General features: G+C 41.9%; 2 protein-coding genes across 6 annotated transcripts in view; one reads left to right on the top strand and one right to left on the bottom strand.

Annotated features, from left to right (window-relative positions):
* Nckap1l (NCK associated protein 1 like) overlaps positions 1-23,330 on the top strand; it is a 120,511-nt gene that overhangs the window by 54,692 nt on the left and 42,489 nt on the right. For 2 of the 4 annotated variants that reach the window (XM_040753695.1, XM_040753696.1), the window contains 2 exons: positions 19,840-19,950; positions 20,667-20,759. In XM_040753695.1, the coding sequence (XP_040609629.1) occupies positions 19,888-19,950; positions 20,667-20,759 (156 nt within the window). In that variant the 5' untranslated portion in view covers positions 19,840-19,887. Of the gene's footprint in view, positions 1-18,407; positions 18,892-19,839; positions 19,951-20,666; positions 20,760-23,330 lie in introns of those variants that run through there. The other 2 variants (XM_021225600.2, XM_005067357.4) reach the window with 2 other exon arrangements.
* On the bottom strand, positions 9,610-17,364 carry LOC101830310 (gametocyte-specific factor 1-like). Of its 2 annotated transcripts, none has more exons than XM_005067356.4 (7): positions 17,238-17,364; positions 14,017-14,114; positions 13,699-13,819; positions 13,449-13,550; positions 11,943-12,009; positions 10,261-10,328; positions 9,610-9,743 (listed from the first exon to the last, which is right to left on the bottom strand). In XM_005067356.4, exons 2-7 carry the CDS (start codon positions 14,107-14,109, stop codon positions 9,730-9,732), a joined length of 465 nt encoding a protein of 154 aa, XP_005067413.1. In that variant the 5' UTR covers positions 14,110-14,114; positions 17,238-17,364; the 3' UTR covers positions 9,610-9,729. The 2 variants fall into 2 exon arrangements, with proteins under 2 accessions (XP_005067413.1, XP_040609635.1); XM_040753701.1 differs by lacking the exon at positions 17,238-17,364 and adding an exon at positions 15,456-15,606.

Raw genomic sequence — 23,330 nt, 5'->3', positions numbered from 1 at the left:
AAAAGAGGAATGATGGCGACAAGTACAACAAATGAAGAAAAAGCAGGAAACTCAAAACACTGGGGGTCTTTTTTCAGAAAACACACCATTCCAAAACTGTGTTTGTATTCCTGCTAGGTATAAATACTTGTCCCTAAAGTACTTAGGAAAACAGGTATTAAATTGGACTGATGGTTGAATGGGAGTACAACACAAGCCAGGAAGTAGTAAAGACTGTAAATTAGTAGGACCTGAGATGACATGGGAAAGAATTAGGGAGAAAATGATTTATAAATTTTACAGTCTGAAAAGGTGTTGACGCTGGGTAGATTTGGTGGCACTATTTTAAAAATACCAAGTTGTAAAACACGTATGACAACATTTTGTACTGTCCACAGCTTAGCTGGCAGTCTAGAAGTCGGCTGGGTGCTGAAATACCGGGGCTTCTCACACATTTCAGTGTCAGAGCCTAAATACAGTTTGAGAGGATCGTCAGGATAGCAAAAACAAGGTAGCTTAGATGAATAGGGTCTTAGGAGTGGGACATTTTAGTTTTACATGAATAATATGTAAAGTTACCAGCTGTGCTCCCTACTCCAGTTAGCAGACTAAAGAGTGTATGTTCATAGTTTTCAGTACAGAATAAGACCCTACAAGGAACTGGGGAGTAGAGGCACAAGCCTATCATCTCAGCACTTGGGATGTTGAGGCAAGAAGATTGCCATGGGTCTGAGGCCCATAGGGAAGCCTAAGAGACCCTGTCCTGCTTTGGTGGGGGGTGGGGTTCAGGTCCCAAAGAGGATGTGTGGAGTTGGGTTGGGGGAGAAGGAGGAGACAGACACGATCTGAAAGTGAATCGGGATAGCTTCCAGCAGCATTTAATTGAGAAAAGATTCCACTTTTCATACTATATAGTTGCCCATAGGATTAAACAGGACATAAGGGGCATGTGAGCTGGGGCATGGCTTCAGTTCAAGGAATGAGGAATCTAGCGTTGACCTTGACAATAGGCACCAGTCATAAGTTAATAGAAGGGCCACCAACCAACCAATCAACCAAAAAAAAAAAAAGGTTGTAGATAGGAGATGGGCTCAAGTCATTCTTATTGTAGAACTTTTTTAAAGATTTGTTTATTTATTATGTATATAATAGTGTTCTGCCTGTATGTATGCGCACCAGAAGGCACCAGATCTCATTTTAGATGGTCGTGAGTCACCATGTGGTTGCTGGGAATTGAACTCAGGACCTCTGGAAAAGCAGCCACTGCTCTTAACCTCTGAACCATCTCTCCAGCCTCATCAGGGTAATGTTTCTTAATCATGTCTGCACATTAGAATAATCTGGGGAGTGCTTAAGATACACCACGTAGCTGTGTGTGGTAGCACATACCTTTAATTCCAGCACTTAGAGGCAGAGGCAGGTGGATCACTGAGTTTGAGGCCAGCCTGGACTACAGATTGAGTTCCAGGACAGCTAGGGCTACACACTCTGAGAAATCCTGTCTTGAAAAACCAAAAAACCTCCCCTCTCCCTAGAATGATCATGTGAATTCCCTTCTTAGATCAATCAATCAGAAAAGAGCCAGGAATAGTTTTTTTGTTTGTTTTAGTTTTTTCAAAACAGGGTTTCTCTCAGCTTTGGAGCCTGTCCCGGAACCCTCAAACTCACGGAGATCTGCCAGCCTCTGCCTCCAGAGTGCTGGGATTAAAGGCATGAGCCACCACTGCCCGGCCTAGAGGTAGTTATTTTTAAAAACTTACCCAGATGATTCTCTTTTTTTTTTTTTTTTCTGAGACAGGGTTTCTCTGTATTGTTTTGGAGGCTGTCCTGGAACTCGCTCTGTAGACCAGACTGGCCATGAACTCAGAGATCCATGTGCCTCTGCCTCTCAAGTGCTGGGATTAAAGGCGTGCACCATCAATGCCCAGTTAGATGATTCTAATGTGCAGCCAGACTAAGAAACACTGATCTAGGCACTGTCTTGAATTTGAAAAAGCATTTCTTTCACCTGGATGGCCTGAATGACTCACAGGAGCAAGCTGTTATATGCTCCATTGTAAACTTAGTACAAAGCATTTTAGGAAAAGCTGACTTTTCTTTTCTATTTTTTTTGCAAGTTCACTCCAGATAATTAGTAAACAGCTTAAAACAATTGTTTTTTTGTTGTTTTTGAACTCACTGTGTAGACCAGGCTGACCTTGAATTCACAGAGATCCACCTGCCTCTGCCACCTGAGTGCTGGGATTAAAGGCATGTGCCACTACTGTCTGGTTTAAAAATAATTCTTATGAGAGCCTGAATTTTGAATTTATGACAATATCATTCATGCAGAATTAGTGGGGCCAGAGTGGTTTGAACTAATACCTCCCCTGCCCCCCAGAGACCTGGTGCAATTTTTGTCACTGTTGCTATGACCCATAAGTACTTTTCATTTGGATACTTACAGATTGAAATTTTTCGTAGAAAGAGTGAGCCATGGGCTTGAGACAATGGGAGCAGGGAGCTGGTCCTAAACCAGACAGCCAAGTAGGCTGCACTGCAGTCACTGATGCCTTGTCAGGGTGGCAGGGCTCTTAGCTGACAGAGCTGCTCCATTTAGCATCACGGGACAAGCCCACTGACTCACAAACAGAAGTCAAAGCTGTCTTTTAGTGGTGATTTGGAAATAAAGATGCATCCCACATATGCTTCTTCTGTTCTTCAACACTTTGTTCATTCCCTTTACCTGAGATCCCTGCTGAGTTTTCTTTCAGACTGTTTTTTTTTCTACCCAGGCTGATAATATTTGAAAAAAAAACCAATAAGACCAAATAATTTACACAAGGTCATTCTAGGGGCTAGCTGAGATTACTATCTAAAACTGAGTCTGGTCCTAGTTGGTTTCATCTGTGTATGTACTACCATCCTTATAATGCATGTATGCATGTATGTATGTATGTGTGTATGTATGTATGTACATATATTAGAATTTATAATAGCTAAAAATAAAGCCAATGTTTTAATAAGTCTAATTCAGTGCTCTGTGAATTGGTGAAATGGCTCAGTGGGTAAGTGACTTGTTGCCAAGCCTGAAGTTCAATCCCTGGGATCAACTCCTGAAGGTTGTCTTCTGACATCTACATGTGCACCAATAACATGCATGTGCACACACATGCAAATAAGTAATGATACTAATAAAAAGAAGCTTTCAGTGTTTGAGAAAGCCTAATAAGCTTCCATCCCCCAGAAGACTAAGCATTTTTTTTGTTTCTTGAATTGTATTGAGTCCAGTTTCTCCCATCTAATTATGATTTCTGATAGTTAAACATAGAAAAATGATTCCATAGATGTAGTTGAAGAATCTGTCAAACTTAGGGCTTGTATTGTAAAGCTGAGGACATGCCCTGTTGGTAAGATGCTTTTTCTCAAGCATGAAGACCTGAGTCCGTATCTTCAACACTCATGTAGCAGCCTTCTACATGAGTGTGTACACCACGCTTGCATGTGTGTGTGTGTGTGCGCGCGTGCGTGTGCGTGTGTGTGTGTGTGTGTGTGTGTGCACGCGTGCACGCAGAATGCTTAAGATCTACTCACCAAATTTCAGGTAATACATTTTTATTAACTATAGCTGCCATACTTTACATTAGATTTTTAGAACTAATGTAATGTAGCTGTACACTTGTAGGTTTCCAACAGTATCTCCTTACTTCTCCCCATACAGTTTCTAGTGTCTCAGAGTAGATCTTGTCTGACTTGAGAACTGGTGTACTCTGCAAATGTTGCAGCATCTGTAAGAAATCATCTACCTTGTAAGAGTGTGCGAAGCAAGCTGAGACTACAATACTTGAAGCTTTGTCTCTCCTTATTTTATATAGCAGCTGCTTGGAAAGCCTGCATAGGAGTATAGGATAGACTGCAGGAGTGATGTTGTGGGACCAATGCGGTATGTTCCAGAGCAATAAGATATGAAGATTGCTCCCCTCCCCCATTTATATTATGAATGAAGAGTGATAATAACCTGACTTTAGGCAAGAAACTTTGTAGCTGGAAAGTCTTGTTATTATTCTGTTGTGGGATAATCTTTTTGTACTCTGTGAAGATGTGTCTTTGCCAAGGCACCTTCTGATTGGTTTAATAGAGAGCTCAATGGCCAATAACTGTGCAGGATAGAGAGGAAGAGGAGAAGGAATCTAGGCATAGAGAGACATCAGTGAGACTTGGAGCAAGTCAGACATATGGTACAGAGGAGAGGTAACTGGGCCATGTGGCAAAAATGTAGATTAATAAAAGCAGGTTAATTAATTTATAAGAGCTAGTTGAGAAAAAGCCCAAGCTAAAGGCCACATTTTCATAATATTAAGTCTCTGTTTTGTTATTGGGGACCTGGCAGTCCTACAAAGGAAAGTCTGACTACATCTGAGAAAGCTTGCTACATTATTCCATTGATATAACTTGCCTTAGTGGGAGTTTTTGAAAAAGAGAAACCTGTCACCAAGAGTTTTGAGAGGCCGATTTATTTATTTATTTATTTATTTATATTATTTATTTATTTATTTTGGTTTTATGAGACAGAGTTTCTTTGTATTGTTTTGGAGGCTGTCGACCAGCCCGGCCTTGAACTCACAGAGATCTGCCTGCCTCTGCCTCCCGACTGCTGGGATTAAAGGCATGCACCACCACCGCCAGGCTATTTATTTATTTTTAAAAATAATTTTATTTTATGTGCATTGGTGTGAAGGTGTCAGGTTCTCTGGAAATGGAATTACAGACATGTGAGCTGCCATGTGGATGCTGGGAATTAAACTCAGGTTCTCTGGAAGAGCAGCCAGTGCTCTTAACCACTGAGCCATCTCTCCAGTCCTGAAGGGCTGATTTATGAGATAAATATTTAGCTCGGAGTACTGAGCCTCTTTTTTACCTCAATCATGTCTATAAAGGGTTCTTCACATTCAGCAGCTTTAACTATGGGCTCAGAGTCATGCCTGTCTTAAAACATCCCACAGTTTAATGATAATAAATTGGAAAGAAAAGCTACATAGAGATATGTGCTGTTTGTTACCAGAGCATGTGGGCATAGTTAGAACATTGGGGGATTTTGGGAAATTTTGAACTAATTATATTTATTTATTTACTTATTTATTTATGAATGAGGTCTCTCTGTGTACCCCAGCTGTCCTGGAATTTGCCATGTAGACCAGGTTGGTTTAGAACCTACAGATATCTAACTACCTCAATTTCCTGAGTGATGGGATTGAAGTTGTATGCTCTTACTCCCAGCTTGAGGTAATTAAATTAAAACTACTATTGGCCTGGAAAAATGGTTCAGTAGTGAAGAGCATTTGTTGCTCTTGCAGAGAAACAGCGTTTAGTTCCCAATATCCACATAGCAGTTCACAACAGTTTATAACTCCAGGACCTTGATGCCCTCTTCTTACTTCTGTAGGTCATGCACATGCACATGCAGGCAAAACACTTGTACACACAAAATAAGTAAACAGGAATTTAAAATTTACTACTTTTTTCCAGAATAATTACTCCTCACCTCCATAAGTTTGTTTGGGTTTTACTAAAGCTTTGATCAAATGTTATGTTAAAAGCTAAAAAATAGCCATACGGTGGCTCACACCTTTAATCCCACGAGGCAGAGGCAGGTAGATCTCTGAGATCAAAGCCAGCCTGGTCTACAGAGTGAATTACAGGACAGCCAGGGATACACAGAGAAACCCTGTCTTGAAAACAACAAAACAAAACAAGAAAGTCAACGTGTATTTTTAGAGCTAGAAACGGTGGAGCCAGGTGTGGTGGGTTATAAACCAGGTTTTTTCTTTTAGGCTGCCAACCAGCTCCAAAATCATGACATGGAGACTTAATATTAGTTATGAATGCTTGGCTTGGCTTAGGCTCATTTCTGGCTAGATCTTTTAACTTAAATTAACCCGTTTCTCTTTATTTATTTATTTATTTTACCTTTCTTACTTTCTGTCTGTCTTACTTTCACTGCTTCTAGTGTCTGTCTGTGTGGCAGATGCCTGACTAGCCCAGGGTGTCTCCTCTCTCTCTCCCTTATTCTCTCCTCTCTTCTTTCTCTTCTTCTACTTGAGCCTAGATTTCTCCTATTTAGTCTTTCTTCCCACCAGCCCTGCCTATCCCTCTCTCTGACTAGATATTGGCCATCCGGATGTCTTAGGCAGGCATGGTGAAACAAATACAACACATCTTTTCATAATTAAGCAAATGCAGCGTAAAGAAATGTAACACACCTTTACATAGTTAGAGTAATACTCCAAAGTATAAACAAATGTAACACATCTTTGCCTAATTAAAGTGACATTCCACAATAGACGTATGCCTTCAATTCCAGCACTAGAAAGGTGGAGACAAGAGGATTAGCAGTTGAAGGTCATTGAGTCTAGTCTGAGCTAGATGAGACTGTGTGTGTGTGTATCTGTGGTATATGCATGTGTACACATTCATGCATATGCACATGTGTGTAGGGATGAATGTGGAGGCTAGAGGCTAATGTCAGGTGTCTTTATCGTTCTCTACTTATTTAACTTGTAGGTTACATTTATTTTCTTATTTATTGTGTGTTTCTATATGGGTGTGTGCATGCCATGGTACCTGGATGGATGTTACACAAATACTTGCAGGAGTCAGGTCTGTCTTACCATATGGGTCCTGGTGATTGAACTCAGGTAGTAAGCCTTAGCAGCAAGCACCTTTACCCACTAGGCCATCTTGTTGGTCCCTTAAAAGGAACAGACATTCGTTTGTGTGTGTATGTGTGTGTGTGTGTTTTCTGTGTTACATGCATGCTACAGTGCTTGAGGTTAGAGGACAACCTGAAGGAGTTTGTTGTCTCCTATGTAGGTTCCAGGGATGGAATTTAGGTTGTCAAGCTGGGTAGCAAGAGCCCTTGCAAGCTGAGCCACATCACCTTATTTTTCAACAGTGTCTTTCACTGAACCTGGATCTTGCTGACAATACAAGGTGGCTGCTGGGATTCAGGGATCTTGTCTCCAGTGCTAGGATTACAGGTATATACAACCATGCCTAGATTTCTGTGTGGGTGTTGGTGATGTGAACTCAGATCTTTATGCTTGTGTGGAAAGACTTTACCAACTACACAATATACCAGTCTCCATCTAGACCCTGTCTTAAAAAACAAAAATAAGCTGGGCAGTGGTGGCGCACACCTTTAATCCCAGCACTTGGGAGGCAGAGGTAGAGGCAGAGGCAGGCGGATCTGTGAGTTTGAGGCCGGGCTGGTCGACAGCCTCCAAAACAATACAGAGAAACCCTGTCTCATAAAAAACAAAAAACAAAACAAACAAACAAACAAACAAAAAAAAAAACCAGCTGGGTGTGTGGTGGCAAAAGCCTTTAATCCCAGCATTGAGGAGGTAGAGAGGCAGGCAGATCTCTTTGAGTTTGAGGCCATCCTGATCTACAGAGCTAGCTTCAGAATAGCCAGGGCTACACAGAGAAACCCTAAGAAAACAAAAATAAAAACAAACCCCAAACCACAACACAATGAAATGTGTAATTTCTTAGGAAATGAAAGCAAACTGAGTACAGCTGGAAACATCTGTAGTGCCAGGTTACTTGGAAGTGAGGAGTCTCACTTCAGTTCAAGAGTTCAAGGTAAACTTGGGTAACAAAAAACAAAGTGGTAAACATCTGTAATTGTGGTACTCAGGAAGTTGAGACAGGAGACTTTTGAGTTTGAGGCCGGCCTGGACTATGTATTGAGAAAATCTCAAAATCAAACAAGAATGTTAATATTAATTCAAGCGAGAATATCAGTAGGTCTCCTTTGCGTGATATATGTAGGAGGACATTGGGATATCAAACAGCTGGTTCAGTTTCATTCTGGTTTTGCCAGAATTGGAGAAAAAGATCGTTTGAAAAAAACTCTAGGCAGTAAATACAGTCAAATATGCATTTGACTATGATAACATTTTTTCTGGGGCAGGCTTTGACACAAGCACCCTCTTGGCTATCTAAAACTCACTTTATAGACTGGGCTGACCTCAAATTTACAGAGATCTACCTGCCTCGACTCCTAAGTGCTAGGATTAAAGGCAAGTACCACTACTACTCTGATATGTGCACGTACACACACATTTTTAACTTTTTGAGCCTTTGTGGATTTTACAACATACATCCCAATCCTACTCATCTCCCCATCCCCTCGGAGCAAGGCTGGTTCTCCTGCTCTCAGGCTCTTGGGTCTTCCAGTCACATATTTTTAACTATAAGTCTACCTAGGTCTGGATTACTCAACTAGAAAAACAAAACTGAAACAACCAAAAGCAAACTCCATTACTTAAAAAGGATCAGTAAATTCAATAAAGAGATACAACTTAGCTGAATGGCTCAGTGATTTAGGGTAGAGCCAAACATAATTGACAAAAAAATCAACGTAATGATTCCTAGCATATTCTGCTATATTTATAGGTTGGTACCTAGCCCAGTTGTCATCAGAAAGACTTCCTCTGGCAGCTGATGAGAGCAGATGCAGAGACCCACACCCAAATATTATGTGGAACCCTGTGGAGGAGGGGGGAAGGATTGAGCTAGAGGAGTCAAGGACACCAGGGGAACACAGGCCACAACAGAATCAACTAAGCAGGCCTCATGGGATTCGGGGAGACTGAAGCCGCAATCATGAAGCCTGCTTTGGTCTGTTCCAAGTCCTCTGCGTACATGCTATGGTAATTTGTCTTAGGGTGTTTGTGTGACTCCTAACAGTGGGAGGGGGCTGTCCCTGACTCTGTTGCCTGCTCTTGGCACCCTTTCCCTACTGGGTTGCCTGATCCAGCCTTGATGTGAGGATTTGTGCCTTGTCTTACTGAAACTTGTTATGCAGTGTTCTGTTGATATCACTGGGAAGCCTGTTTCTTTCTGATGGGGAATGGAGGAGCAATGGATCTGGAGGAGATGGGGTGGAGTCAGGACTGGGAGGAGTGGAGGGAGGGAAGGCTATGGTGGGGATGTATTATATGAGAGGGTAATAAAATACTAAAAAACACAGGTTTAAAGTTGATGTTGGCTTGCCAACCTGGGTTACAGTGAGGCTTTGTCTCAGTATAAAGTATCCAGCATTTGGATAAATACAGTGCCAGGCTGGTTGTGTGGGAAATACAAAGAAATACACAATTCTGACTTTTGAGTCATGACATGGTAGAAAAGAAAAATTGTCTATATTTAACTGCTATGTTAGAAACCACTAAAGGAGGCAGGAAAGGTTTTAGTGTGGCAAAAGAGTTGGACGTAGACAAAGCCAGAACAGGACATTTAAAAATGAACAGAGTGAAAAGTATGGTGTAATAAGATGGGAACAAATTGGGCTGACAGTTAGGAAGGTAGATTTAGAGCTATGTTCCAAACTCAGCTTGTCATAAACTATAGCCTTTAAAAGCATGGATGATTTGTATAGCAGATTGAAGAAGGGTTGTTGGAGGGTCACAGTTTGTGACAGTAAATGAGGAAAAACTTGGGGAATGAATAATCTAATGGTGGAATAGTTTCATAACCCACAGACTGACAGTAATTCCCCATTCTAATAATAGAAATAGGCAAATGAGCTCTGTAGTCTTCAGGTGACTGACACATGAGGATATGGGAATAAGAAAGTAAGTAAGTTTGTCAAAGGAAAATATTCTTTATTTAAATAAAAACATGTTAAGATGACAGTTGTTTAAAAGCGGAGATTTTCCTAAGGTTAAAAACATCTGTTTTCTGGCGTTTTAATTTGCAAAGTCTCCATCAGTTTTTCTGACCTGTAGGGAGAAAGAAAAAGATTGAAGTAGTGTAATTTTCGCAGCTTGAGGTGTGCCAGAAGCGTTTAAAAACAGCCTTTCACAGCCTTTTCTCCAATATCTGCTCTGAAGCCCCTAGGACTTTCCCTGTATCCTATTGTGATTTGAGGGAACAGAATTACATTAAATTTTTTTCTGGGCATTGAACTCAGGAACAAGTGCATTTGAGGCAGGAGCACTATGAGCTAAATCCGCAGACCAATATTTTAATAAATTATTTTTTGAGATGGGGTCTTATTTTGTAGTCCTGGCTGGCCTGGAACTCATTATGTAGACAAGGGTAGACTTGAACTCAGGGATCTGCCTGCCTCTGCTTTCCGAGTTCAGGGATTAAAGGTGTGCACCACCACATCCAATAGCTTTAGGTTTTTTTTGGGGGGGGGTTGTTTTGTTTTTAGGAAAGGTTTGTCAAAGAATCTTTGAACGTTTAGGTCCCAATGTTAAAACTTTGATGTTAATCTGACAAAGGTTACTTTACCTCTTCCCCAAGACTTGTAGCTATTAGGATGTTTTTCAGCCACAGCCTCTTTTAGGTCTCTTGAGTCACTGTAGGAGAGAACCCCAAGAAGAACATTAATAGGAAGCAGGAACAGGGAGTGAGCTGATATATCCAGTTCCAGGTAACCAGAATAACATTATCTATCATGACTGATATTACTCAGGGTTATGGTAGGAATCATCTGATTTCAGTCTTTTGTTTCATATGGTTCCTTTATGCCTTCGATTCTCATGTGCTAGGTGATACCATCACTGGCCCCCAAAACCCTTGAATGTGCTCTACAGGCTTGTTTGGCTAGGGATCCTGAGCTATTTGTATATAGATGGTCCCCTTAAGTCCGAGAAGTTGGCCTTTTATTCTTTACAGAATTATGTTGTATATACAAGGCCTTGATGGAATATCGTCCCAAGGTAACTATTGAGAAGGAAAGTCCCCAGAGCCACACACATTTTGTGTGTGTGCCTATGTGCTTGAGGCCAGTGTTAGATGTTTCTTCAACTGTTTCCTACCTCATTTAAAAAATGTAATTTTATGGTATATGTGTGTTTTGTCTGTGTACCACATGTACGCTTCATGCCCATGGAGGCCGGAAGTTTGATTCCTGGAACTGTTACAGATGGCTGTGATCTTCGGTAGATGCTGGGAATCAAACCTGGGTCCTCTAGAAGATCATCAAGGACTCTTAACTGATGAGCCAGTGTGTGTGTGTGTGTGTGTGTGTGTGTGTGTGTGTGTGTGTGTGTGTGTGTATAGGTTAGAGGACAATTTATGGGAGTAGTTCATCTACCATATGGGCCTTATGGATTGAATGCAGGCTGCCAGGCTTGGCAATAAGTACCTTTAACCCACTCGAACATCTCACTAGACTTACATCTTTTTTACTTATTTGATATGAGATCTCCTACTGATCCTGGAGCTTACCGATTTGATTAGACTATCTGGATAGCAAGTTTCAGGGACCCTCTTGCCCGATTCCTCAGTGCTCTGACTACAGGTGCATACCACCATACCTGACTATTTTATGTGGGCCTGGGAGCTAAATTCAGGCCCTCATGTTTGTGTAACAAGCATTAACCAACTGAGCCACCCCACAGCCCTGACCACAAATCTTTAAAGTTAGTGACTAAAGCTCAGGCATTTTGAGCCTATGGTGTAATGGCCATCTTCCCTTTAAATGTCCATCTTTAGGACTGGTAAGATGGCTGAGTGGGCAAAAGCACATATTGCCAAGCCTTACAACCTGGGTTAAAACCCAGAATCCATGGGGTGGATGGAGAAAACTGGTGACAACGGGTGGTCCTCTGACCTGTCCACAAATATCCTGGCCATTCGAAACAAACATTTAAAAAAGTCAAACCCTCCCTGGGGAGTGGGTGGAGGGTGGGATGGGGGGACTGTGGGGGATTAGTATGTAAAGTTTTTAATAAAAATTTATTGTAAAAAGAGTCAAATTTAGCCAGGCATTGGAGGCTCACACCTTTAATCCCAGCACTCTGGAGGCAGAGGCAGGCAGATCTCTGAGTTCGAGGCCAGCCTGGTCTACAGAGAGAGTTCCAGGACAGCCTCCAAAACAATAGAGAAACCCTGTCTCGAAAAAACGAAAACAAAAAGAGTCAAATTTATTTCCTTGAATGATGGTGATAACACATAGTCTATCTTACCTTTCACAAACCAGCATTTTTGGAGCAAAAGTCTCAAGAACAAATGAAGGAGAATGACTCGTGTAATCTAGAAAGTGAAAAGTGGGGAAGAAACAAATTCTGAGCATTTTCAGATTGCTGGTAGTAGAGCTCTTCTCAGTGTCTCCTGTAGCCGTTTCTGGGAAGGCGCTGCATTGCCAGGGGCCATGTGGACACCCCCTTACATTTAGGTGTCCTTATGTGACTGCTTTTGCCAGGGAAATGTGATGGTGAGTATCTTCTCACACTAGGTAGTCAAAGGCACTTGTACCTTTCCATTCTCCTTTTGTGTCATCTTTGGGAGCTAAATGTGGAAGGCTGATAGCCACAATATAATACAAGTTTGTATCTTCAGGTTATTAGTCACTAAATTCTGTCTTAGGGTTTTTATTACTGTGACAATGAGCAAAAGCAACTTGGAGAGGAAAGGGTTTACATCACTTACACTTCCAGGTACCAGTGAGTCCTGGAGACAGGGACTAAAGCAGAGGCCATGAAGGAGTGTTGCTTGCTGGCTTGCTCAGCCTGTTCTCTCTGTCTCCTCTCTCTCTCTTTCCTCTCTCTCTGTCTCTTTTTCTTTCAAGACAGGTCTCTCTGTGTGATCCTGGCTGTCCTGGAACTCACTTTGTACACCAGGCTGGCCATGAACCTCCAGGGATTCACCTGCCTCTGCCTCCTAAATGCTGGGATTAAAAGCACGTGCTACCTACTGCCTGACCTTCATCCTGCTTTCTTATAGAACACAGAACTACCTGCACAGGAGTGGTACCATCTACAATGGCTAGATCCTCCAACATCAATCGCTAATTAAGAAAATGCCATACAGGGTTCCCTATACCCTGATCTTTGGAGGCATTTTTCTCAGTTGGGGTTCCCTCCTCTTAGATAATTCTAGCTTGTGTCAAGGCGACATAAAACTAGTTAGCACAATACTTGATCTGAGATTTTAAATTATGACATTAACATAATTTAGAGTTTATATTATAGGAAGAAGCATTATTCTAACATACTCTGGATTATTTTTATTGCTTTACAGTGCTGGGGATAGAACCTAGACCTCATGAATACTAGGCAAGTGCTGATCTACAGCCCTTTTCTATATACAATTATTAAGTTTGGTTATGAGGCAGCTTTTTATAGATAAACATTTAAAAGATGTGTTTCAAGAAACAGATTCCTTTAATAGACAAACCTAGTTTGAACTGAAGCTGGTGAGGTGTTATTTATTTGTTTAGATATAGGAATTTCTCTGTGTAGCCCTGGCTGTTCTGGAACTCACTCTGTAGACCAGGCTAGCCTCGAATTCACAGAGATCCACCTGCCTCTGACTTCCAAGTGCTGGGATTAAAGGCATGCAACACCACTGCCTGGCTTAGGGAAGGGTTTTTGTGAGATAAGCATAAAGGTTTATTATTGAGGACTGTTTACTGTGTGCTAGCTCTAAAGAGCACTTCTGCTCACAGCTGTGTTCAGTTCACCCTTGCTCACCCACATTCCAGACATCAGGGTCATTAATCTGATTGCCAGCATTGGAGAAGCTTTCATCTCCTTCAGAACTTGGGTGAGTAATCTTTTGAAGATCAAGTGGCTCTGAAACAAAGTAGAAGAGAAGGTATTGAAGTAGAATAGGCAATTAAAATTTTTTATCTGCTCTGTTTAGCTAAGGCTTCTAAGATATGGGGATGTAGGAAGCCATTGAATTTGGCATCACCTACCAGTTCTCAAGTGAAAAGCTTACCATCATCAACTGCAGTTCTGTTGACACAGTTGGCCTCATGTTCCTTAAGCCTTTTGATTGGGACCACATGACAAGCATTATATTTGCAGTTAGCCATCTTTTTAGCTATCTTTGGATTTTTCTAGAAGGAAAAATTCTTGTTAGGTTTTGCCTATTTCTATTCTCCACCCATTTCTGAAAATGCTGATGATATATTATGTTTCAACTTTAAGAATGACTAGTTTCTAGTGAGTAGAAGCAAAAAGCAAAACCAAAGATCTTTATATTCAGAAAAATTTTTCTCTCTTGTAATTCACAGCTATTATTGGGGAAACTTACCTTTTTGCATGATGCCAGATGGTATTGTAACCTGCTGGCTGGTATCCTGTGGTTTGGGTCATAAGGACACAGTTCTATGGCTTCTAACTCCATTAGTCCTAAAAGACAAGAATCGTAGGTTGGAAAAGAAAAGATTACTACTTAAGATCAGGTTGTTTTGATGTAGGCCCGTTTTCTATTCTTAAAAGCAATGTGGTATTGGGGCTGGAGAGACGGCTCAGCAGTTAAGACTGGTGTCTGCTCAATCATGAAGCCTGGAGTTCAGATCCCAGCACCCAAAAGCAATAGTTTAGCTGGATAGACCATTTTGGGAAGCCAAAATTTAACATTATACACACTCATAGGTTGCTTTAAATAGAGTGCTTACTTCTCAAATAGAATATTAAACAGGCAGGAATCCCTTGAAATATCTGACCATGATGAAATTCAACATTTATACACTAAAGCATGACTCGGGGAACTGGTTCATTAAGTGTTCTCCCCTCCTTCCAACTTTTCTAAAACTGAGCTACTAATTGTCAGATAACTCAGCATAAGCACTGAGAAGGAATCAGAAGAACCACAATATAATAATGTCTGAGTTTAGGCCACTTACATTGACCTGAGAATGCTAGCCTGAAATCTCTAAACTTGTGGATATTAGCATATAAAGACTCCTAGAATTAAGCTAAAAATAAACCATCTCAAAGCTGCTACATTTTACTGCCAATAGGAGGCCCACTCTCCCCTATGGCTTTAGCCTTTAGCTATTCAAGCAGACATTCATTTCAAGGACTTCCAAGTTTCCAGGCAACAGCTATAGCTGAGATTTCTGCAACACACTGATGCATAGTGTGGTGGTGGTGGTGGTGTTTGTGTGACAGAAAAAAATCAAGGCAGAGTGGCATAAGCAATCGGGATAGAAAAGTGCCTAGAATAGCCCATTTCTATTTGGTTTGCACCATGCCTAGAGCATAGACAAAGGGCATAGAGGTAGACTGTTTAAATGTCAGATTTTCCTGATGGCATTTTGGTGATTAAATCTTGGGATTTAGACCCAGGTAGTTTTTGGGAACACAAGCCAGAGTGATTCTTTATGCCTTCATTGCTTATTAATGATTATATTTGAGCCAGAGATACTTAAAGTTAATTGATTTTCTGGGAAATTAAAGCTAATAAAATCCATTATCATATATGACTATCTTTAGATTAAAGAAAGATAACGGAGCTGGGCAGTGGGGGTACACAGGCCTTTAATCCCAGCACTTGGGAGGCAGAAACAAGCAGATCTCTGAGTTCCAGGACAGCCAAGGCTATACTGAGAAACCTTGTCTTGGGAAACTAAAAAATGTTAAAAAAGAGAAGAGGCCACAACTGTGATAGAGGCCATTTGATTGAACATATCAGACTCCTCAAAGCTACCTTCATTCTTAACCTGGCATAAGGAAGGTGAGAGCTACCTTATCCTCCAGGCACTGTCCCTCAGTCCCAAGGGACGGGTCAATGAAAGGTTTGAGAAGACAGAAAGCACAGCACCCTCCACTTAGCAAAGGAAATCAGCTTGCTGTCCAAGCTCTCCGTTCAGGTCCTCTCCTCCCACCATAGGTTCTGTGTTTCTCAGAAGCTTGGAAAGTTTTGATGTCATAGTGAGGCCTTAGAGAAGATTCTCAGTCTGGTTGCATGTGGGAGTTTTAAAGTGACAGATCCTTCAGGGCCATCCCAGAACACTGGCTCAGAATCTTAAGAGTGCAGGCTGGCAGACTGTGGCTTTAAGAGTTCCTCAGGGGATTCTGGTTGATAGTTACTAGGTTACTAGGCTACTGCCACCATTGCTAGGCTGTGTTTTGGGGTAATTAAATATTTTTAGACGGGTTCTCCAAGTTCACAGAAGGAACTGAAGTAGATATAATCTTTTCAATTATTATTGCCACAATAAGCCCCATCTTTCAGCCTGCCCCCCTTCTTTTGGTTTTTCAAGACAGGGTTTCTTTGTATTGTTTTGGAGGCTGTCCTGGTACTCACTCTGTAGACCAGGCTGGCCTCGAACTCAGAGCTCCATCTGCCTCTGCCTCCCGAGTGCTGGGATTAAAGGCATGTGCCACCAACGCCCACCTGCCCCTTTTCTTTATGGGGAGCCTAATATAGAATTCCACAGAAAGTGATAGGACAAGGTCAGTACACCTTCAAAAATTAAAATCTTAATTTATTTTTGGTGTATTTAATACAATATACTAGGCCCTCAGCTAAACACACACATGTACCAAGTCATTTAATCACTTCCAAAAGTTGTATAAACGATTCTCATCATTTAATAGATTAGGAAAACAAACTCAATGAGGATAGCCTAAGTTACAAGGCTTATAGGTCTCAGTAGCATTGTTAATATTGCTTGAGGTAATACATGTAAGAACATTGAAATATCAGATATGCAGCAAACACCGAGGTTATCACTTTACATATACCAATCAACTTAATATAATAGCCCCATGAGACAGAAATTATCAACATAGTCATACTTAAAGGTACACAAACTGGATCAGCTGGCAAATGGTAGAGTAGGGATAGAAAGTCAAGCTACCTGAGTCTAGACTCTGGGCTCTTAGCCACTAAGTCTTAAGGCTCAGCTCGCTGTACTGAGCTGCGTTAATCACAGTCTGGGCCTGCAGTGTGGGTTTTGCCTCATACCAGCTTCAATAGCCTGGTGTTGGCAGCCGCTGGCAATTTTTCACCGAAGGTGGGAAGGGAAGATGAAATGGGCATTTAAAGGTAGAACGTAAGCTGGTCAGGATGGTACACACTGTAGTCCCAGCATTTAGGAGATGAAGGTGGGAAAGTCAGGAGTGCAGGGTACCCATGGCTGCATACTGAGTTTTAAGTCAGCTGGGGTTCTGTGAGAATGAGTAAAACTGGATAAATGGAGGCAGAACCTGATTTGGATGTAAAGTCCATGAGTGCAGACCCAGGGCTGTAGGAATTTAGGAAGGACCGGCCTTAGGACTGTTGAGCAAGACCCTGAAGCTTGAATAGGATTTGGCTCAGCAATAGGAAAAGCATATATAAGTGAAGGCAGAAATAAACATAGCACACTCCCAGGAGACAGAAACTGTGCTCCCCATGATCGGGGAGTATGTGCTAGAGGTGGCAGAAAACAAGATTGGTTTGGCATAGAGAATCTTTAACTAATTTATTTTTTTGGACAAGGTCAGGAATATAAGCGAGGAAGAGGAAGCAAAGATACTCACCCGGTGAAGGCTGTGACTAGGCTGTTAAGTTGCCTCTGACAGCCTGCTATTTATCCTCTCCCCTCAAGGTAAAATAGAACCCACAGACCTCTTCAGTAGAACCTGGGTTTCCTTGATTACAGCAGGTGATTTAAATCTTCAAGGCCCATATCATGTTCCTCTGGGCCATAGCGTTTAAGGCTCCTATAAATAAACGAAGGCAGGGTCTCTTTTCTAAAAATGCAAAGTATCCCTCAGAGATGGTTAAGCACTTGATCATTTTTTTCAAAACAAAGCAAGCATGCTAAGTTCTTTAATAATAACGTTGATCATCCCTGATTACTTCCTCCCACCCCCACCCAGGATTTTAGCCCCATACGAAAGCTCTGGGTATAGAAAAAAATGGGATTATTAAATAAGCAGAGAAAAGGCTGTGGGAAGAAGACAAAGACATTACTGACATCGAACTTTCTGGGGGATCTTTTACTCTCTGCCTTGAAAGAAACTTGAAGTAAGCTGAAAGTTTGTTTAGGTAGAGGGTTGAGGCTTGTTTGGAATATAAGAATTATCTCAGTGCTAAAATTTATTAATTTTCTCTTGTTAATTAATCTGGCTTTTCATCATGGCGCTTATTTTTTATCAATTTAGTCTTAAAAATTCAATAAACTGGCCGGGCGGTGGTGGCGCACGCCTATAATCCCAGCACTCGGGAGGCAGAGGCAGGCAGATCTCTGTGAGTTCGAGGCTGGGCTGGACCGATAGCCTCCAAAACAATACAGAGAAACCCTGTCTCGTAAAAACCAAAAAAAAAAAAAAGTCAATAAACTATTAGTGTTATGTCTTTGTTTTTTAAAGACAGATTCTCAGGCTTGGAGGGCTCTAGCAGGTTTGGGCGTGGCCAACACGGCCCTGGCAGGCCTTGTCCTTTCTTCTTCCCTTTCCTTGTAAACCGTAGATTACATCCCTAAAGCTAGCCACCAAGGCGTATTCCCTTATTTGAACACTTTTTTGTGTGTATTTTTTTTTTTTTAGACTGGGTTTCTCTGTGTACGCTGGCAGTCCTTGAACTCATTCTGTAGATCAGGCTGTCCTGGGACTCACAGAGATCCACCTGCCTTTGCTTCCCGAGTGCTGGGATTACAGGTGTGCACCACCACTGCCCAGTTACAACAGGCATTCTTGATGGGGACATAAAAGGGAAAGTGTAGAGGTGTATGGGCTGGTAGCCGGTATTTGTCTGGTGTACGCTTCGTCTGGGCCAAAACGGTTGGTGCCGCTCTATGAGGAGCTCTGAAAGCCTGGTCCTTTCCTCAGCCTCCGCCCACCTCCTACCGAAGGGCTGCACAACAAGAAAGAGGAAGTCTCCTCTGCTGAGCGTGCAAGAGGAAGCTCGAGAGGCCTCCGAAGGCCCGTGAGCCTGCTATCCCCCATGAACCAATTGCACAGGCACCCGGAAGCCTGGTGCACCAACCAGGCTGGGTCCTTCGACATAGAGGGTGTTGCCACCCAGGCTGAGAATATTCGGGGCGACTGGGTCTTGCTATTCGGGTGATTCTCTCTCTAGGTGGTCATCATGTCTTTGACCACTGCCTACCAGCATAAATTAGCAGAGAAACTCACAATTCTCAATGACCGAGGTCAGGGGGTTCTCATCCGCATGTACAACATCAAGAAGGTAAGTGTGGGCCCTTTTATCGAATCAGGGCAGGAGCCTGGAGGCCTAGTAGGCCCGATAGTCAAGCCTCCCTCGTTTGTCTCCACTGCTGTAAGTGGCTTTCTCCCACTGAGACAGAATAGGTCCCTCAGTTTGTGGAGGTAGAGGGAGGCTTTCTTTGAAGGCTTGCCCTTTCTAGGTGTGATCCTTGCCTTTCTGCGGGCATCGTCTTTCCCCTAGGACGAAGGGTCGGCGTGGGAATGGGGGTAAACATATTTGTGTTCTCAGTGATTTGGATAAGGGTCTGGGATCTAGAGTTTTGGGTCTATTTATTGCTAATTCCTCTACTTTTTGAGATTTCAAGCTGGGTTTCTGTCCAAAACATTTATGTGGAATAATTTCCCTAAATGGATTTTTAAAAGAAATCTAAGGTCCTTTGTGGCTGTACATGCTGTGTGTGTGTATGCATGCTTAGGACAGAAGCTATGATATTGAGAGGTGAGTCAGGGGCTGGGCAAGCTGTAGGAAGTAGAGATAAAAGTGGGTAATTTTGCGACCCTCCTGGGAGAGAAAAGGGACTTATGGGAAGGGACATTTGTGCACTTGTAGTAAAGCACCAGGAATATGGGTCCTGCATCCTCTTGCCGTCTATAAGAGCCTCTTGGGGTGAGTTTCTCACGAACTGGAAAGAACTGTGACACTGAGCTTTATATAAAGTCCAACTTTGGAGCAGCCACTTTTCTTGATACTTCCGGCTTCAGTGAAGGGGTGGGGAAGCAGCTTCCTCTCTGTTAGAGTCCAGCCTCTGTCAAGACAAGATGCCAGGTGGTTAGTTCTCAGCGGTGCTGGTTCATAGTCTGGAACTTGTTTCTCACATACTCTCATGCTTTTATAATTCCCAGATATTCGGGTAGAGGTGTGTATCTGAGTGAAAATATAGTACGGTGGTTTTATTTTTTGTCTGTGCAGACCTGTTCAGATCCAAAATCTAAGCCACCCTTTTTACTGGAAAAGTCCATGGAATCAAGTCTCAAGTACATCAACAAGAAATTTCCCAACATAGATGTCCGAAACAGCACGGTGAGAATGTGGGCCCATTTCCCCCCTTTTCTGTAACTTTTATTTATTTATTTATTTATTTATTTATTTATTTATTTGCATGACTCAGATTCTCCACTTTTGGCTGCTTATCTTCAGGTGCAGCTGTCTCTTAGTTTTCCTAGGCTCAGATACAGGGCTTCAGGTGTTGAGGATTGTGAGCTCAGATGGGAGTCTCCCATGGTGAGCTGGGCACAGCCTTGTGAGTCAGGTTCATGAGGACACTGGAGCTCACCAAGAGGCAGCTGCATTAGCTTCAAGGGCACATCTTTTCCTGTAGTTCCTGATGCCCACACTATGTTCTTTACTGCTGGGTGCTATGCATCCAGGGCAGATCCTATACGCCTCTCTGTGCTAGCCCTGGATTTCTCATACTCTATACAAAGCGTTCTATACCCCGCTTCTTTTCCTGTTGGTTTATAAAGCAAACCTCCTCAGCTGAAAGCAAACTGGAAACCCCCTTTCAGGTAGCCTTCTGCTTGTAATGAAAATCACATGTGGCCATCAATTGAGACAGAGAATTCCCGTTTAGTGACTGGAGAATCCTGACAAGTTTCTCCCTTTTAAGGAGGATTGGGTGATTAGCTGGAGAGATGGCGCCATGGCTAAGAGCGCCTGAGTGGTACTCCTGGTTGTTAGTTACCTGGATCAACCATTTTTTATTCTACATGTCTCTGTTTCATTTGTATTTCTCTCAGCAACATTTAGGACCAGTACATCGTGAAAAAGCTGAGATAATTAGATTCCTCACCAACTACTACCAGTCATTTGTGGATGTCATGGAATTCCGGGTGAGTCCTTTGTAGCCAGTGTTGACGGCTGAGCCTTCTTAGTAGGTGTTCCTTTATGTTGCTTGACTCAAGTTCTTGAAAGAAAAAAGGAGAAAGATACTGATATGCCATGACGTCTAAGTTGTGTTGCTAATGAACTATATATGAAATACCATATTTTTACTTCAAGAGATACATAAGGTGGATATGGTTGGTGGCACACACCTCTAGTCCCAGCGCTTAGGAGTTAGAGGCAGGGGAATCAGAAGTTCAAAGTCATCTTCAGCTACATATTGAGTTCTAACCTAGGCTAACCTGGGTTACATGAAACCCTGTTTCAAAAACAACAAAACAAACATATCAAATAGTGTTAATATATTACACTAAGTACTTTTATACATCAGATCACAATTAAATATATTTGGTGATGGATTATGGGTGGCTTCAGTTTACTGAGTCACAGTTTTCCCAGTGTTCTTTAGTTATGTACGTGTGTTGTGTGTGCACTTGCAGGCACCTTTACGCCAAGCAGTGGGTGTGAAGGTCGGAGGACAACTTTGGGAGTTTGGTTTTCTCCTTGCAGGTCTTACTATTTCTGCTACTGTGCCTCATATTTCAGATTAGCTGACCCATGAGCTTCCCACCCAGTCTGCTATCGCTGCCTCCCATCTTGCTGTAAGAGTGCTGTGATTACAGATGTGTGCCCTTGTATCTGTGGGTTCATCAAACTTGTGAGGCCAATGCCTTCACCTGCCGGTGGAAACTGTGTGTGTGTGTGTGTGTGTGTGTGTGTGTGTGTGTGTGTGTCATAGCATGGGCATGGAGGTCAGAGAACACACTTCAGGAGTTTGTTCTGTTTCCACCTTGTTAAGCCTTGTTTCCCTGGTCCCCTTTGCAGTTTTCAGTGTGATACACATACCATAAAATTTACTACCTTAACCATTTAAACATACAATTAAGTGATATTAAATATCATCATAATACACAGCTATCTTTTTGGGTTGTAAAACTGACATTCTCCACATTTTTCCTGTCCCTCGGCCCTTGATGATAACCATTCTATTTCTGTTTTTATGATTTTAAGTATGCTGTTTTGTGTAAGTGGTACCTTTTGTATTTTTGTGACTGGCTTGTTTAACTTAGTAGGGTGTGCTAAAGTTCATCCATGTGGTAGAATATTGGAGAATTTCCTCCTTTTTTTTTTTTTTTTTTTTTTTTGGTTTTACGAGTCAGGGTTTCTCTGTATTGTTTTGGCTGTCGGTCCAGCCCGGCCTCGAACTCACAGAGATCCGCTTGCCTCTGCCTCCCGAGTTGGGGGATTAAAGGCGTGTGCCACCACCGCCCCGCTGAATTTCCTCCATTTTAAGACAGAACAAATTCCATCCTGTGGTTATACTCTGTTTTTCTTCCCTATTCATCCATCAGTGAACTCTTGGGTTGCCTCCACGGTTTAGATGTTGTGACTAATACTGTTATGAATGTAAGTGCTCAATTGCCTTTCAGAACTTGGTTTTAATTCTTCTTTGATATTTCCATAAGTGGAACTATTGGATTATGGGTAATTCATTTTTTAGATTTAATTTTATTTATTGTTACTCGTGTGTGACTGTGAGTATGCATGTGTCATGCTATGTACATGGGGTCAGAAGAAAACTTCAGGAGTTGACTACTATATTATTTTCTTTCTTTTTTCATAGTGGTTGTACCATTTAATTGCCTAACATCAGTACACAAGGGATATATTTTATCAACATTCTGATATTCTGATCAACAACTTTTGTTTTCTATTTTTTGGATAGCGGGTATCAAACCTAAGATCTCACAAATATTAGGCAAAGCTCTACCACTCAATTACACCCTTGTCTCATTGCTGTTGTAATTTGTCTTGATAATTGGCAATGCTGAGTGTCTTTTTTGTCTGTTTTTAAGCTTTTCAAGACAGGGTTTCTCTGTGTAGCCCTGGCTGACCTGGAGCTCACTCTGTTACCAGGCTGGTCTCAAACTCAGAGATCTGCCTGCTTTTGCCTCCCAAGTGCTGGGATTAAATGTGTGTTCTACCACTGTCCAGCTTCCTTTGTTTTTATTGGGTATTTGCATATCTTCTTTGGAGAAATATCTCCTTTAAGTTCTTTGTACATTTTTGAATCAGTTTTGTTTAGTGTTTGTTGTTGAGTGTTAGGAGATTTCTATATAGGCCACACCTTTTTTATATCAGGATTTCCTCCATATTTTATTATAAACACAGTAAAACATTTCAAATGTTAGTTTGGCTTGGTGGTATAAACCTTAATCCCAGCACTTGAGAGGCAGAGACAGACAGATCTTTGTGTTTGAGGCCAGCCTGGTCTACAGAATGAGTACCTATCTGAACTACTACCTGAAGATGGAAATAATGCTATCTGAAAAGGAGGTCTAATATATTTACTAAATATAATTACAAGATAAACAAGGATAGAAGCTCTGGGAACATGGCTAGCTTCCAAGAGAGAGTGCTTTTACTTTTTCTTAAATATCTCACCTGTTCTACGTACCCTTGTCCACTCCCCTTTAGGGCGTGAACAGTATTTTGGGCTCACCCCTACAACTACCCCT

The sequence above is a fragment of the Mesocricetus auratus genome, unplaced genomic scaffold (assembly GCF_017639785.1).
Source record: "Mesocricetus auratus isolate SY011 unplaced genomic scaffold, BCM_Maur_2.0 Super-Scaffold_100010, whole genome shotgun sequence".
NCBI classification, from domain to species: Eukaryota; Metazoa; Chordata; class Mammalia; order Rodentia; family Cricetidae; genus Mesocricetus; species Mesocricetus auratus.
This window is presented reverse-complemented; position numbering and strand designations above follow the sequence as displayed.